The following is a 13,909-nucleotide window of genomic DNA, read 5'->3' as shown; positions in this document are numbered from 1 at the left end:
GTTGTTAAAATTTAAAACAATACTCACGTTATTGAACTTTTGCACTTTTTTTTGGTTTTGTTTTTTTAGTACTTTCCGTCACGAAGCTGGTGAATTACTTTGACAGGTCTTTGTTTTGAAGTGAGGCGCCCTTTTTCCACTTGTTGCAGCTCATTACAACCTTGCGTACAGCGGCGGGACGTTACCATAGTAACTAGTATGTGAATCAGGTGGATGAATCAGGTCCGGTTAAAGGTGATCCAGGAATAGTTCACAATTTAAGACAGGAGTCAATCAATTGTTTTTTTTTCCTATTAGTACCTACAAAATATTATTTACAAAAACCTATGTGGGATTGTAGAAGACCACACATTTTTCAGAAGAGAAATGACCCTCTGGATTTCTGGTATTTGATATGCATGTTTTTCTTTTTAATTTCTAGTTTTAAAACTAGAAATTAAGTTCATTCTGTCCCACTTTGCCCCAGTCATGCTTAGATGAAATTATGAAATTAGTGTATCAGGGATTAAACACATACCTTACAGCTGCCAATGGCAAGACCAGTCAATCAAATGTTGTTTTTTTTTTTTTTTATTCGTATCTATAAAATATTATTTACAAAAACCTATATGGGATTATAGAAGACCGCACGTTTTTTAAAAGAGAAATGACCCCACTGGATTTCTGGTATTTGATATGAATGTTTTTCTTTTTAATTTCTAGTTTTAAAACTAGAAATTAAGTTCATTCTGTCCCACTTTGCCCTGGTCATGCTTATATGAAATTAGTGTATCAGGGATTAAACACATACCTTACAGCTGCCAATGGCAAGACCAGTCAATCAAATGTTGTTTTTTTTTTTTTTATTCATATCTATAAAATATTATTTACAAAAACCTATATGGGATTATAGAAGACCACACGTTTTTTAAAAGAGAAATGACCCCACTGGATTTCTGGTATTTGATATGAATGTTTTTCTTTTTAATTTCTAGTTTTAAAACTAGAAATGAAGTTCATTCTGTCCCACTTTGCCCCAGTCATGCTTAGATGAAATTATGAAATTAGTGTATCAGGGATTAAACACATACCTCTTAGCTTCCAATGGCAAGACCAGTCAATCAAATGTTGTTTTTTTTTTTTAATTCGTATCTATAAAATATTATTTACAAAAACCTATATGGGATTATAGAAGACCGCACGTTTTTTAAAAGAGAAATGACCCCACTGGATTTCTGGTATTTGATATGAATGTTTTTCTTTTTAATTTCTAGTTTTAAAACTAGAAATGAAGTTCATTCTGTCCCACTTTGCCCCAGTCATGCTTAGATGAAATTATGAAATTAGTGTATCAGGGATTAAACACATACCTTACAGCTGCCAATGGCAAGACCAGTCAATCAAATGTTGTTTTTTTTTTTTTTATTCATATCTATAAAATATTATTTACAAAAACCTATATGGGATTATAGAAGACCACACGTTTTTTAAAAGAGAAATGACCCCACTGGATTTCTGGTATTTGATATGAATGTTTTTCTTTTTAATTTCTAGTTTTAAAACTAGAAATGAAGTTCATTCTGTCCCACTTTGCCCCAGTCATGCTTAGATGAAATTATGAAATTAGTGTATCAGGGATTAAACACATACCTCTTAGCTTCCAATGGCAAGACCAGTCAATCAAATGTTGTTGTTTTTTTTTTTTTATTCGTATCTATAAAATATTATTTACAAAAACCTGTATGGGATTATAGAAGACCGCACGTTTTTTAAAAGAGAAATGACCCCCCTGGATTTCTGGTATTTGATATGAATGTTTTTCTTTTTAATTTCTAGTTTTAAAACTAGAAATGAAGTTCATTCTGTCCCACTTTGCCCCAGTCATGCTTAGATGAAATTAGTGTATCAGGGATTAAACACATACCTCTTAGCTTCCAATGGCAAGACCAGTCAATCAAATGTTGTTTTTTTTTTTTTTATTCGTATCTATAAAATATTATTTACAAAAACCTATATGGGATTATAGAAGACCACATGTTTTTTAAAAGAGAAATGACCTCACTGGATTTCTGGTATTTGATATGAATGTTTTTCTTTTTAATTTCTAGTTTTAAAACTAGAAATGAAGTTCATTCTGTCCCACTTTGCCCTGGTCATGCTTATATGAAATTAGTGTATCAGGGATTAAACACATACTTCTCAGCTTCCAATGGCAAGACCGCCTACTTTTTCTGCCGTGTGCAATATTGTGAAGGCTCTTTCATGACGGTGACAGACAGATATGGTGTTCTCGCTGTCACAGCCGCATAGGCGGCATAGGCACTCGTACACACACTGCATACACACATGTGTAGACACACCACTTTCACGCACAAAATCCAGCATTTAATGCATTATAATGAACTTGCTGTCAACCCCGTTTGGCCCACCCATGCCAGGCGGCTGTCACACATTGATTCTTGTATGTCATCACTCATGAAGCGGTTAGTTTTGCTGTTATGAAAATCATGCAAGATGTCCCACAATATGTTGTATTTAAAAAAAAAAAATCTAAAAAAAAAGCTTTCGATCTCTGTGTAGTGTTTAAATTAAACATACCACATAGAAGAAACTGAAGGAAATTGTATAGGACATGGTGATTTAGTTGAAAGTATGGACAGACCGCATGGTACTATCTCCTATGATATCTATCTATTTATCTCATAGATAGATAGATACTTTATTCATCCCCAAGGGAAATTATGAAATTCCGGCAGTCTCCTCAAATTGAGGATAAAAGCTACGCAATAAATTCCAATAAAAAACAGCAATAAAAATCATTAGCTCTGTGCATTGGCTTATTTATCTGATGGTTTATCTGCCAAAACCCTGTGGAAGGACCCATTTACTCAATATTATATGTGTATTCTTCACTTTGTTTATGTTGAGTGTGTATCCCCCCCCCACTCCCCCACCTCCTTATGTAAGTGTTCTGTGCCAGAGCTGAACAGTGTCAGATGAGCATTTATCTCTGGTCAGAAGCGGGTTTTTAAAGCCAGATCTGATGACCTCCACTGACTTATTAAAAGTCAACCATAAACACAAGCGTGCTTCCTATCACTGCACTGATCAGGAAATGATAAAATTGTTGGTGATTGGCAACATTACTGGGTCATGATGGTGCTTTGCTGACTTTCCCGTCCTTGTTGGTAAAATTCACATTTATATAAACACGGCAGTGTCAATAATTAGATATTTTACTCATCTAATTACAGTATCCGAAACTGAAGATCTTCCGAAGTCCTGAAAAAGTATTGTTCATTACCACAGTATAACAAATACACCTACTATGTTGAATAAAAAACTGAAAATCAATGCGAATTAACTTCTGCTTATGAGATGTTATTGAGAATCAATGTGGTAGTAGTTGTAAGTGAAACCAGCGGTTGACATTTTCTTATGTGTAGTTTTTCTTCTTTGGGAAAACTCGCGTTAACATTAAATGTAATACAAAGTTTAGATGAGGTTTACAGTGATTTATACACACACGCTCTTCATTTTCAATTTGAACCCATGAGTCCCCTGTCTCTGCCCCTTTGACTCTTGCAGGTCGGAGAAGGAGTCGGCCGATGCGACCGCCGTCTCCGGTATCTGAGGCAAAAGACATTCCTCCCTTGGAGCTTCCAAAGTCTTCTGAAGACCTCCTGATTCCTACCTCACAGCTCCTCAATGTGTCTGCTGTCTACGAGGTTCTCCGTAACTTTGGCTCAGTGCTTCGTCTCTCACCATTCTGCTTTGAGGATTTCTGTGCAGCGGTGGCCAGCCTGGAGCAGTGTACGCTGCTGGCGGAGACTCATATCGTCCTCCTTAAAGCTATTCTCAGAGAGGAGGACACTTCTAACACCACATTTGGTCCTGCTGATGTGAAGGATTCTGTCAACTCTACTCTATATTTTGTGGACGGTATGACCTGGCCGGAGGTGCTGCGGGCATACTGCGAAAGCGATCCAGAATACCGGCATATTTTGCCTTTCCAGGAGGGAGAGGATTACCCGTTTGAACCGCTGGAGAGCAAAATCAAAGTTCTCCAGTTTTTAGTGGACCAGTTTCTGGCGACCAACATCGCCAGGGAAGAGCTAATGTCAGAGGGCGTGGTCGCCTACGACGACCACTGCCGAGTGTGTCACCGCCTCGGCGACCTGCTGTGCTGCGAGACGTGTTCGGCCGTTTACCATCTGGAGTGTGTAAAGCCGCCGTTGCAGGAAGTGCCGGAGGACGAGTGGCAGTGTGAGGTGTGTGTGGCACACCAGGTGCCCGGAGTTGCAGACTGCATTCCCGAGGTACAGAAGAGCAGACCTTTCATTCGTCAGCTGCCAGTCGGCTACGATCGACACCACCGAAAGTACTGGTTCCTGAACCGACGCATCGTAGTGTAAGTCCACGATGTTTCACATGCGTACTGAGATGGACATGGAAGGTGATGCTTTTTGGGGAACCCCTGTGAGAGACAACATCTAGTTTTAAGATTTCAATCGAAGAAAAAATTAACGGGTAATATCAGGTAGAACGCTTAATCCTTCAGCACACTATGAATGTGCATGGACACTATTTCTTGAAAAAAAATGAAACGGGTATTCTAACCAGGCAGCGTGAAAGATATGCGAGTTTAATTTTGAGCTGCCGTAGGTCAGAACTTCTTTTTTTTTTGAACATTTATTAGAACAGGTTCCTTCACAGAGTCATACACATTCTTACAAAACCTCATAACAAGATATACATTATACAATATTCTTTATAGGTTACTTATTTCCTCAATAGCAAGCGGAAAATATAATAAAACTTTAAAAAAAAAAAAACACAAAAAACATCTTAACTCAGTCAAATAGAGATAATATCTTCAACTCTCCAAATATTTTTTAATGGGTGCCCATTTGTCAAGATATAGGTCTGTCTGAAGTCGTAAGTTTGCTGTTATGCGTTCCATGCAGTTTACATCCTTAAGTCTCTGACGCCGCTGGTCCAGGGTGGGTGGGTGAGGTTTGAGCCAGTTTATTGTGATCATTTTATGTGCAATTAATAGAAGAACTCTAAGCGTAAACACCTGGTTTTTCCTTAGGTCGCTTGTTGATGCTGTACCCATAATAAATTGCTGTGGATCAATTGGTCGGTCAGAACTTCTAACATTTTCACACTATATGGTTCCAGACCTCAAAACTCTTTAAGTGTTTATGAATGTCGCAAACCATCTGCACGCGCGACCATCACCACAAGGTGTTCCGTTACTAGTTTTTCATTTGGACTCCTGAACTTCAGATTTGTTGGAGCTCCTCAAACACATTTGTAGTTTCAACTGATAATCAACTAGTCGGATATTTAGTGAAAGCTCAGATCTAACCGACACTGGACAATGAAGCTCTAATCTATTCAAAACATACCGAACCTGCCTTTGCCACCCCCGCCGTGCACAAGCACACACAGGCACGCATGATGTCATTTTAAATTTAAAATGGCCAAGTCAAGTCAAGGGAGGTATCATAAAGTCGGGTAACCCAAGCCGTGTGTAACGCAAAGGTATAACGGACCACCGATCAACCTGGATGGACCAATTCAGACTGACTTACTGTAAATGGCTGCAATGAGTAGTAACAAGTAGTAGCAAAGAGCAGGTTAATAATACTCTACCAGAGCTAGAACCAACGTTATTGCGCTCAATTTGCATATTTGGTTTGATGATCCAGTTCCTACCTCATAAGTGTGACATTTGATAAAGACTTCAGCAAAATGGATGTATTTTTCCGCCGTCTTTGGAATCCAATTCATGTATTCATCAAACTTAAAATTGCGAAATGTAGGTGTGAGCAGAGCTGTCCTTTATTTTCTCAGCCATTATCATTTTCTCACTTCACGGTCTTTGTGTCGGTGTCACACGTCGAAAAAAAAAAAAAAAAAAACTCAATTAATGATGGACCGTTGGTTGCGCTGCACACCCCTTTATCAAGGATTGGATATTCACAAGCAGGCGTAGGGTTTTTTTTTTTTTTTTTCAACGCCTTCCTAGCGGTTCCCTTAAATTAAACTTTGAAAGATCAAGAATTCTTTCATTGTCATAGATTTATTGTCCACCCGTAAGGCATTAAAAAAAACAACCACCTTCCCTGCAGAGTTTGGCTTAGTACCGCCAACAGCAACATCAGCCCCGCGCATTAAATATCAAATTATCTTGGTATAGAAACACACAAGGATTGTGAATCAGCGGCGATGGAAGGCACGCTAAACAAATCAGAACACGCATCACCTGAATGCTATAAGATTTAAGAAGGTCAGCGACTCAAGATTCGTCATCACTGCAATTTACTTAGTTTCTGCCACAGCTCATAACCGGCCCCCAGCTGGTGCAGTGCTAGGGTGTGTGTGTGTGTGTGTGTGTGCACGCACACATAGAAGTACTGCGCACAAAAGAAAGTTTGTGCGATTGGATATACATGCATTGAATTCCGGGCAGAGAAGTAAACTGTGTTCATGGACCTCTGAAGTTTCGGGAGAATGCTGAATAGACAGTGTTGTTGCACAGCCCCCAGTCTTTAGTTCCCTGCTGAATCTTCCTTCTAAACAGTGCATTTTAATGCCCGCAGGTGCAAACATGTCGTAAGCAATTTATTTCAAGGAAGAACCGCACAAACATTTTTTTAAAGTCATGATTTTTAAACAATAATATGCCGCATGGTGTCACGTATGGCCAGGCAAACAAATCCTTATTTCCCCCCCAACACCAGTGAAGATGGGTTGTCGCCATACGACCACGTATTTAATGTCGCCACATCATAATCTGGAATGTTTTGCCGACCGGTTGGTGTAAAATGCCTTCAGTTTCACTGTTGCCATTAGATTAATCAAAACATCCATTTTGTTTCTTTTCCGATTTTACTTTTCATGATTCCCCCCCCCCCCCCCATCAGCACCACATGTCACCATTGTTCCTGAGGGTTTTTATTTTAATATCGTAAATGCTGAGATGCCTTTTCATTTCCTAAATGTAATTGATAACAGAAAAAAAACTGATAAAAGTGATTTAGACATCGCAAAACTGTTCAGTTAATGCAAGTCTTTTTAAGGAAATTTATCTGGGTTTGCTTACCGCAAATATACAGCTAATGTAGATAATGTCTCCATAGTATTCGGAATATATTGAATATATTTTTGTTATTTTTATCTAGAGCCCCGTGCAGAAAAGAAGCATTAACAAAAACACCAGAATATATTTAAAACATGCGTCTTCCAGTTAAATCTTTGCACCCCCCCCCCCCCCGCATCTCACTGTTATTTATGCTAATTTTTCCCATATTTTTTTCCCCTCTTTCTCCCCTCAATGCCCCCCCCCCCAACAGAGAAGAGGATGGCGAGAACGAGGATAAAGCCATCTGGTACTACAGCACGAAGGTAAACGGGAATCATTAAATCGGGGATGCTTTCAGATAGTCACTTTTAAGTTATTATTTAGTTAACGTCAATTCACGTTTTGCACTTTTTCTGTTTTACGTACCCCTGCAACCCAACTAACCCAGGTCCAGGTGGCTGAGCTGATCGATTGCCTGGACAAGGAATACTGGGAGTCCGATCTGTTTGCCGCCCTCGAAGAAATAAGGGACGAGGTCCACACACACATGGACATCACAGAGGACCTGACCAACAAGGCTCGAGGGAGCAACAGGTGTTTCCTCACCGCCGCAAACGGTGAGGAGGACTACATTCTTTGCACTTTCACACAGATGTAACAAGTTCAGTATGCTTTTGGTTTTTATTTAAAAAAAAATTTTTTTTTTTTTTTTTTTGGATATTGCGTTTCCCCCTCGGTTGGGTAACTTCCACACTTGAACCTTTAATTCAGGGGTCCTAAACTCATTTTTGCCACATTTGACCTAATTTGATGTCAAGGGGGCCGGACAAGTAAAATCATTATCTAGAAGTAACACTAAGTCCAAATTTTTCCTTTGTTTTAGTGTAAAGGAGGTAAACAGGTACATTATAAAAATCTTTATATGTCATGAACTGTTCCTCTAAAAAATACATGACGAATTAATATTTAAAATGAATATTAAAAAAGAATTGATGAAATTACACCCTAAAAATATTGTTGAGTTAAAAGAGAAAATCTTGTCACCGTGGGAAAATTTGTCACCAGAATTTATTAGAAAATTGATTGTTAGCATGTATAAGAGGAGGTATTATGTTTACAAGGCTATTCTGGTTATTATATCAATATTTTTAAGTTTGGTCGTTTTCTTTTTTTTTTTGCTATCGTTTTTGGGGTTTTTATAGAAATAAGAGAAGACAAGGTCATTTTAACAATGTCAATAGACGTTTTTTCATCAAAAAAATCATTTTGTTTTCAAATTTTGAAGCTAAAAATTCCATAGCAAAGTCACTTTTTCATTTTTTCCTTCCTTTGCCACCCTTACAAAGATTGTATTTCATTTATTTTCAGAACATGCAAATATGTTAATGACATTACAGCACCGTAAATTCCGGCATATAAGCCGCTACTTTTTTCACACGCTTTGAGAACTGCGGCTTTTACAGCGATGTGGCTAATTTCTGGATTTTTATAGGTTAATTACAGTAGCTTCCTTCCACCAACAGCGTCACAATGGACAAATGAAACCGTTTCGGCAAATCCACTCGCATTTACTATAATTCTTCAGATTAGCCACTTTTCGCTTTTTCGAGCATCATGAAAAAGAAATACATCTGACGCGGCTGTCAAAGAAAGAAATAGAGCTGCTGCACGTGAGTTCAGCATCCCCTCTGCAAAAGAAAAGCATTTGCGTAATGTTCCGGTAGTTGTAGATGTTACTGTCTTTAAATAAAAAAAAATAAAATAAAAAATCATTCCTGTAACATCTTCCTGCGTTAATATCTTATGTTTCAATGACGAGTGCAGCTTATTTATGTACAATTTATTTTTTCCTTAAAAAAATGAGTGGATGCCCTCTAATTTACGGGATAATTTTTTAAAAATATATAATAAGTACCAAATTGCCTATTCATAATGGTGCACTACAAAACTGAAAATCACTCATGGGGATGTATAAAAATTTTATGTCTATACTTGCACCTGCCTATACTAAAGTTAGTCCGTCCCAGGTGAAATACCATACATTAAGATTTGGTACATATTTACTGTAAATTATAGAGGTCAGTTTTGCACGTCGTACCGATTCATACGATCAGTGCGCTTCATGTGGTTTGCTGCTACTGGTGTTTTAATACGATCACAAAGAAAGTTATATTTTTCTTACTGTTCTTTTAAGTCCCACCGTACCTCAGAATGTGGTTGTTGTTATAAAGCGGTGGCACTTTTGATTAAAATAGCCTCCTCACAATGAGGCTATTGTGCTTTCTTACACTGTTACAATGCAAGTTCATGATGAGTATCAGTAGATTTGAACTCTTGAAGTCAATATTAGTGATTCTTTGGTAGATTTTTTTTTTCCACCACAATCACATGAAATATTCCTTGGCTGAATTGAATGATGTAATCTGCTTATTTTTAGTTTTTTTATGAAAATGTACCAGTAAAAGTTTTAGGTAGCCATTCACTGTTGTCTCTTCTAGTTCCGTGTTTCTATATTGTTTTTGCTTTTTGAATCGGTTCGATTAAACCAATTTCGCCCATTATCTTTTGCTCAAAATAATATGGTATTTGTTGTGAAATGTTTAAATTATTATATTCAGTGATCTTTTTTTATGTCTCGTTTGAATGCACTGTACTGCTGTTTGTATAATTTGTATTGTATTTGTGACGTCTCCTATGGATTTTTCAATTTGCACATACAGGACTGTCTCAGAAAATTAAGAATAAGAACAACTTTATTTATCCCAAAGGAAATTGTTGTGCCAGAGTTTCAAGTAAAATAAAACAATAATAAATAGTTGTAGGAAACTGTATAAACAGTATAAAAAAGGGGTGAGAATAAGAAATACAAATAAAACTATAAAGTGTCTCAGTAATAAGTCAAGGCTATAAAGTGCGTAAGTACCAGGTGAAAGATAAGGAGTGCACAAGAGTATGAAAAAATATTGCACACGCAGCTGTTATGAAATGAAATATTGCACAGTTATGAATATATATACAGATAAACAATTACAATTTACATTAAGTGGGTTAGATTTTTTTTATGGTTTAAGGTTTTGAGAATATTGTGATAAAGTTCTTTATCTTCTGTACTACAATTACAAAAACAAAAATGTCACACATTCTGGATTCATCACAAATGAACTGAAATATTGCAAGCTTTTTGTTATGTCAATATTGCTGATTATGGCTTACATCTTAAGAAAACTCAAAAATCCTATCTCAAAAATTAGAATATCATGAAAAAGTAATTTTTGTTTTTTTTAATTGTATTAGAGAAGATAAAGAACTTTATCACAATATTCTAATTTTCTGAGGCAGTCCTTTATATGCTCAGCCCTTTATTCCCCTAGTTTCATTGTTTTCGTAATTTTCATTCATCCAGATGAGATTCTAGAAAGGCTGAGGGCCAAGAGAGAGGAAGAACTGGAAGAGGTGAAAAGACGAGCTGCCGAAGAGGCCAAGAAAGAGCGACTGGAGAAGGAGAAGGAGGAGCTGGATGCAGAAAGGGAAGATGATGGGACCCTGCTGAAAAATGAAGGCCACCAGGATGTCGCCGTCAAAGAGCTGGCAAAGGAGGACGAGGAGACAAAAGACGACCTCAAGGAGGAGAAAAGTGATATTATCAAAACTGGAGGTAACTTATTGTGGGTTTTTTACTAAAAAAAAAAAATAGTTTGAAAAACACAAACCACCTATGAAGCCTGGGGTAAATGCCCAATGACTTACAATGTGTGACGTGGGGGAAAAAAAAAAAAAAACAGGCTTTGTGTGCCTGAGTTTTATTCTGTTGTTGAACCTCTGAGAAAAGCACATCAGAGCTGAATAATTAGTTATTGACTCAAGAATCAATCCCGCTTTTGGGCGAGTTCAAAAGCTGTGCTCCTTTTTATGATGGAACCTGGCATCCGCAAAGCACGCACGCCAATTTTCGTCGGTATTTATCACCCCGGTCGATTAAAAACGGCCGCAATAAAGCATTTGTTGCATCGTCGGCCAAAACGTTATTCGGCGTAAACAACTTCATATTGAGTTTCACATTTTCCCCCAAGGGACTTTGTAATAATCTTTGACATAATAAGGTCTTCACGTTATCCCAGATGATTTAATTCATCTAGATCATATGTGTCAAACTCTGGCCCGCGGGCCAAATTTGGCCCGCACTGTAATTATATTTGGCCCGCAAAGCCATTAAGCCGTTCGCCGGGATAGTCTACAGTGCATGTATCGCTAATTCTACAAATCCCAGAATTTTCTGCTGGTGTTTTGGCACAAAAATCACAACAGGACCCGTAAAGGCCCTCTCTTCTGTTGACAGTAGTCATAGCGATCTTATGCTAATACCGCCACCCTGTTAATTCGGCAGAAAACAAGATTTTGCATGTGTGCAATATTAAGTTATATATTGTATAGTATTAAGCTATGCTTGTTTCATATTTCGTTTTTAAGCAAAACGTGTTTGGGTTCATTGTTATATCTGGAGGAAGATTTTCTTTCAGTAAATATCAATGCTGTCCCAGTTTTGAATTTTGGCCCGCTGTGTATTTGACACCCCTGATCCAAATGATCGAAGCATTGCAACTATATTTAATGTTGATTTCAAATGTTTTCTATTGATGATAGGCGTCTTCTTTTTTTGGGGGGGGGGGGGTTTCGAGGGCATCCGTCAGCCTTAACCCTTCCATCACCTCCGAGTTAGCTTTGTATCATAAATTACAATCCACATTTTTTTTTTTTTTTTTACAACATTGCTGCTGTTTATCCGTAGTCACCGAAGCCTCACCCACTGACCAAGAAGGCAGTAGCGCGAGTAGCACCTCAGACGGACCTTTGCTCCCAGCAGCCTCTGCTCCAACACAAACCGCCCCCAACTCCATGAGCTCTAACCTGGCCATTGAGGCCCCAAACCTTCCTGCCTCCACCACGGAGGCTGGAATAGAGGGATGTTCCTATATGGAGGTCTCTAACAGCGCCAAAGGTACCCAAGGATATGTCTGGGCTAAAACAGACATCATTAACCCACTTTTTGAGGCAGATCGGCTTCACTGATTCGCACTCTGCATGGTTGTCCGTATCCCCCCCTGCGTTTCGGGGGTTTAACTCGCCATGGGCTGCAACTAATGCGCTGTAGATCATTTTTCTCCGCTAAGGGATTGTTATTCAGTTAAATCTATAAAATTAAAGGGGTAAAAAAAAAGACATTTGCAATTTCTTAATGTGATGTTGTCAGTTGGCATGTATTGCAAAATGTGACAGATGGAAGACTTAAAACATTCGTGGTATCAGATAAGTTGATTTGTAGAGCTAGCATTGTTTTTTTTGTTTTTTTTCTATGGTTAAACTCAAGCCGCCTCTTTGCATGTGGCTCTCTTCAAGCAGTTTTTCTTTTTTGGTCTATGGTTTTGTTTGTTTGTTTTGATTCTGTATTTCCACCAGAAGAGTGAAGAAGCTGATTATATAGTAAAATTTGCAATTAGACTGTTACGCCAGTGCAGTCAGCATGACTAAAACGAAAGGTCCGTGGACAGTGTACACATTGCCTGCCATGTCTCTTAATTATAGAGTACTGTTTTGGCATTGCTTCCACTTAACCATTTCTTGACGTGAGCTGCTTCTGCGATGCTTGCTTTGCATTTCACATTTCAGCAGAGGGAGCCAAAGCCCTTGTCTGTATCTGAAATATATTCTGTCGTCACTCGCCTCACAGCACGAGTGAACCGTCTTCTACTTCTTTTTGATTTCGTCCACAGCCGACAGCACATCGGCCGTCTCCGTTCCTGCGAGCGGAGATAACGCGCCCCCCCTTAGCCAGCCCCCCCATATAAGTGAGGAGAACAGCAATAGCAGTATGGGGGCCGGGCTCCCTTTAAGGGGTCCCGAACCCCCAGACTTGGCTGACAAGTCCTCCCAGTCATCGCTTGCCAGCTTCGAAGACACAGGTCTGACGCCGGAGTGTACAAATATACATAGTAACATCGCATCCAGGCATTAAGTGTGAAAGATTCATTTGTTTTTTGGCTGAAGCTGGTAATGCATTTCCAGGCGACGGTAAAGATTCAGCCAACGGTGAGGTGACCGGTCTCGGCGGTAAAAAGTCCTCAGCAACTCGCATGGTAACGCGTCTGAGGAACCCAGACAGCAAACTGAGTCAGATGAAGAACCAGCAGGTGGCTGCGGCTGTTCACGAAGCCAACAAAGTGTTCAAGGAGGGTAAAGAGGTGAGAACTCCATGTATGCTTCCAACGCACTTCCGTACGAAAACGGAAAAAAAAAGAATTTCAGACGGAAAGATTGTCTCCAATGTGGAAAAATCCCATGAAAACGTCAATTTTAACCAGAACAAATATCCGTTCATGTTCAGAAGACATCAGAAAAAAGACAAGAACCGAGCCAACTGCAAAAGAAGTTACAGCAGAGGCTTTTTTTTTTAATGTTAGCAAACATAGTAATAAATGGTAATGATTTCCACAGCCAAAATCTTCTTGTCGTGGAAGATTTTGACAAGAATTTACCATGACCTGGATGACTGACTGACAAGCTCCGCGGATTTTCACTGTCTCTATGGCTGTTGCCATACTTCCTCATCGCAGTACTAAACCGATTCCTTTCATTTTTCTATTTTTCTTTGTGTGTAGGTACTGGTAGTAAACGCCCAAGGTGACATCACCCGTGTCAGCATGCGTAGCAAGGAGGTGGTGATGAAGGGCACCCTCAGCCAGTACTTCAAGCTCGGCCAGGAGGGCAAATATCGCGTCTATCATAACCAGTACAGCGCCAACACCCTCGCCCTCAACAAGCACCAGCACAGAGAGGCGAGTT

General features: G+C 38.9%; 1 protein-coding gene across 3 annotated transcripts in view; it reads left to right on the top strand.

Moving 5' to 3' along the window:
* LOC147228145 (nucleosome-remodeling factor subunit BPTF-like) overlaps positions 1–13,909 on the top strand; it is a 56,597-nt gene that overhangs the window by 1,219 nt on the left and 41,469 nt on the right. For 2 of the 3 annotated variants that reach the window (XM_086156375.1, XM_086156374.1), the window contains exons 2-9: positions 3,568–4,390; positions 7,344–7,395; positions 7,521–7,689; positions 10,476–10,727; positions 11,859–12,068; positions 12,841–13,029; positions 13,133–13,308; positions 13,726–13,902. In XM_086156375.1, the coding sequence (XP_086012501.1) occupies positions 3,568–4,390; positions 7,344–7,395; positions 7,521–7,689; positions 10,476–10,727; positions 11,859–12,068; positions 12,841–13,029; positions 13,133–13,308; positions 13,726–13,902 (2,048 nt within the window). The remainder of the gene's footprint in view (positions 1–3,567; positions 4,391–7,343; positions 7,396–7,520; positions 7,690–10,475; positions 10,728–11,858; positions 12,069–12,840; positions 13,030–13,132; positions 13,309–13,725; positions 13,903–13,909) is intronic. The other variant, XM_086156377.1, reaches the window with a different exon arrangement.

The sequence above is a fragment of the Fistularia commersonii genome, chromosome 12 (genome assembly GCF_037954325.1).
Source record: "Fistularia commersonii isolate RoL2024-O1a breed Wild chromosome 12, RoL_Fcom_v1.0, whole genome shotgun sequence".
In the NCBI taxonomy this organism is placed as follows: domain Eukaryota; kingdom Metazoa; phylum Chordata; class Actinopteri; order Syngnathiformes; family Fistulariidae; genus Fistularia; species Fistularia commersonii.
Note: the sequence above shows the minus strand (reverse complement) of the source record. Positions and strands in the feature narration are given on the sequence as shown.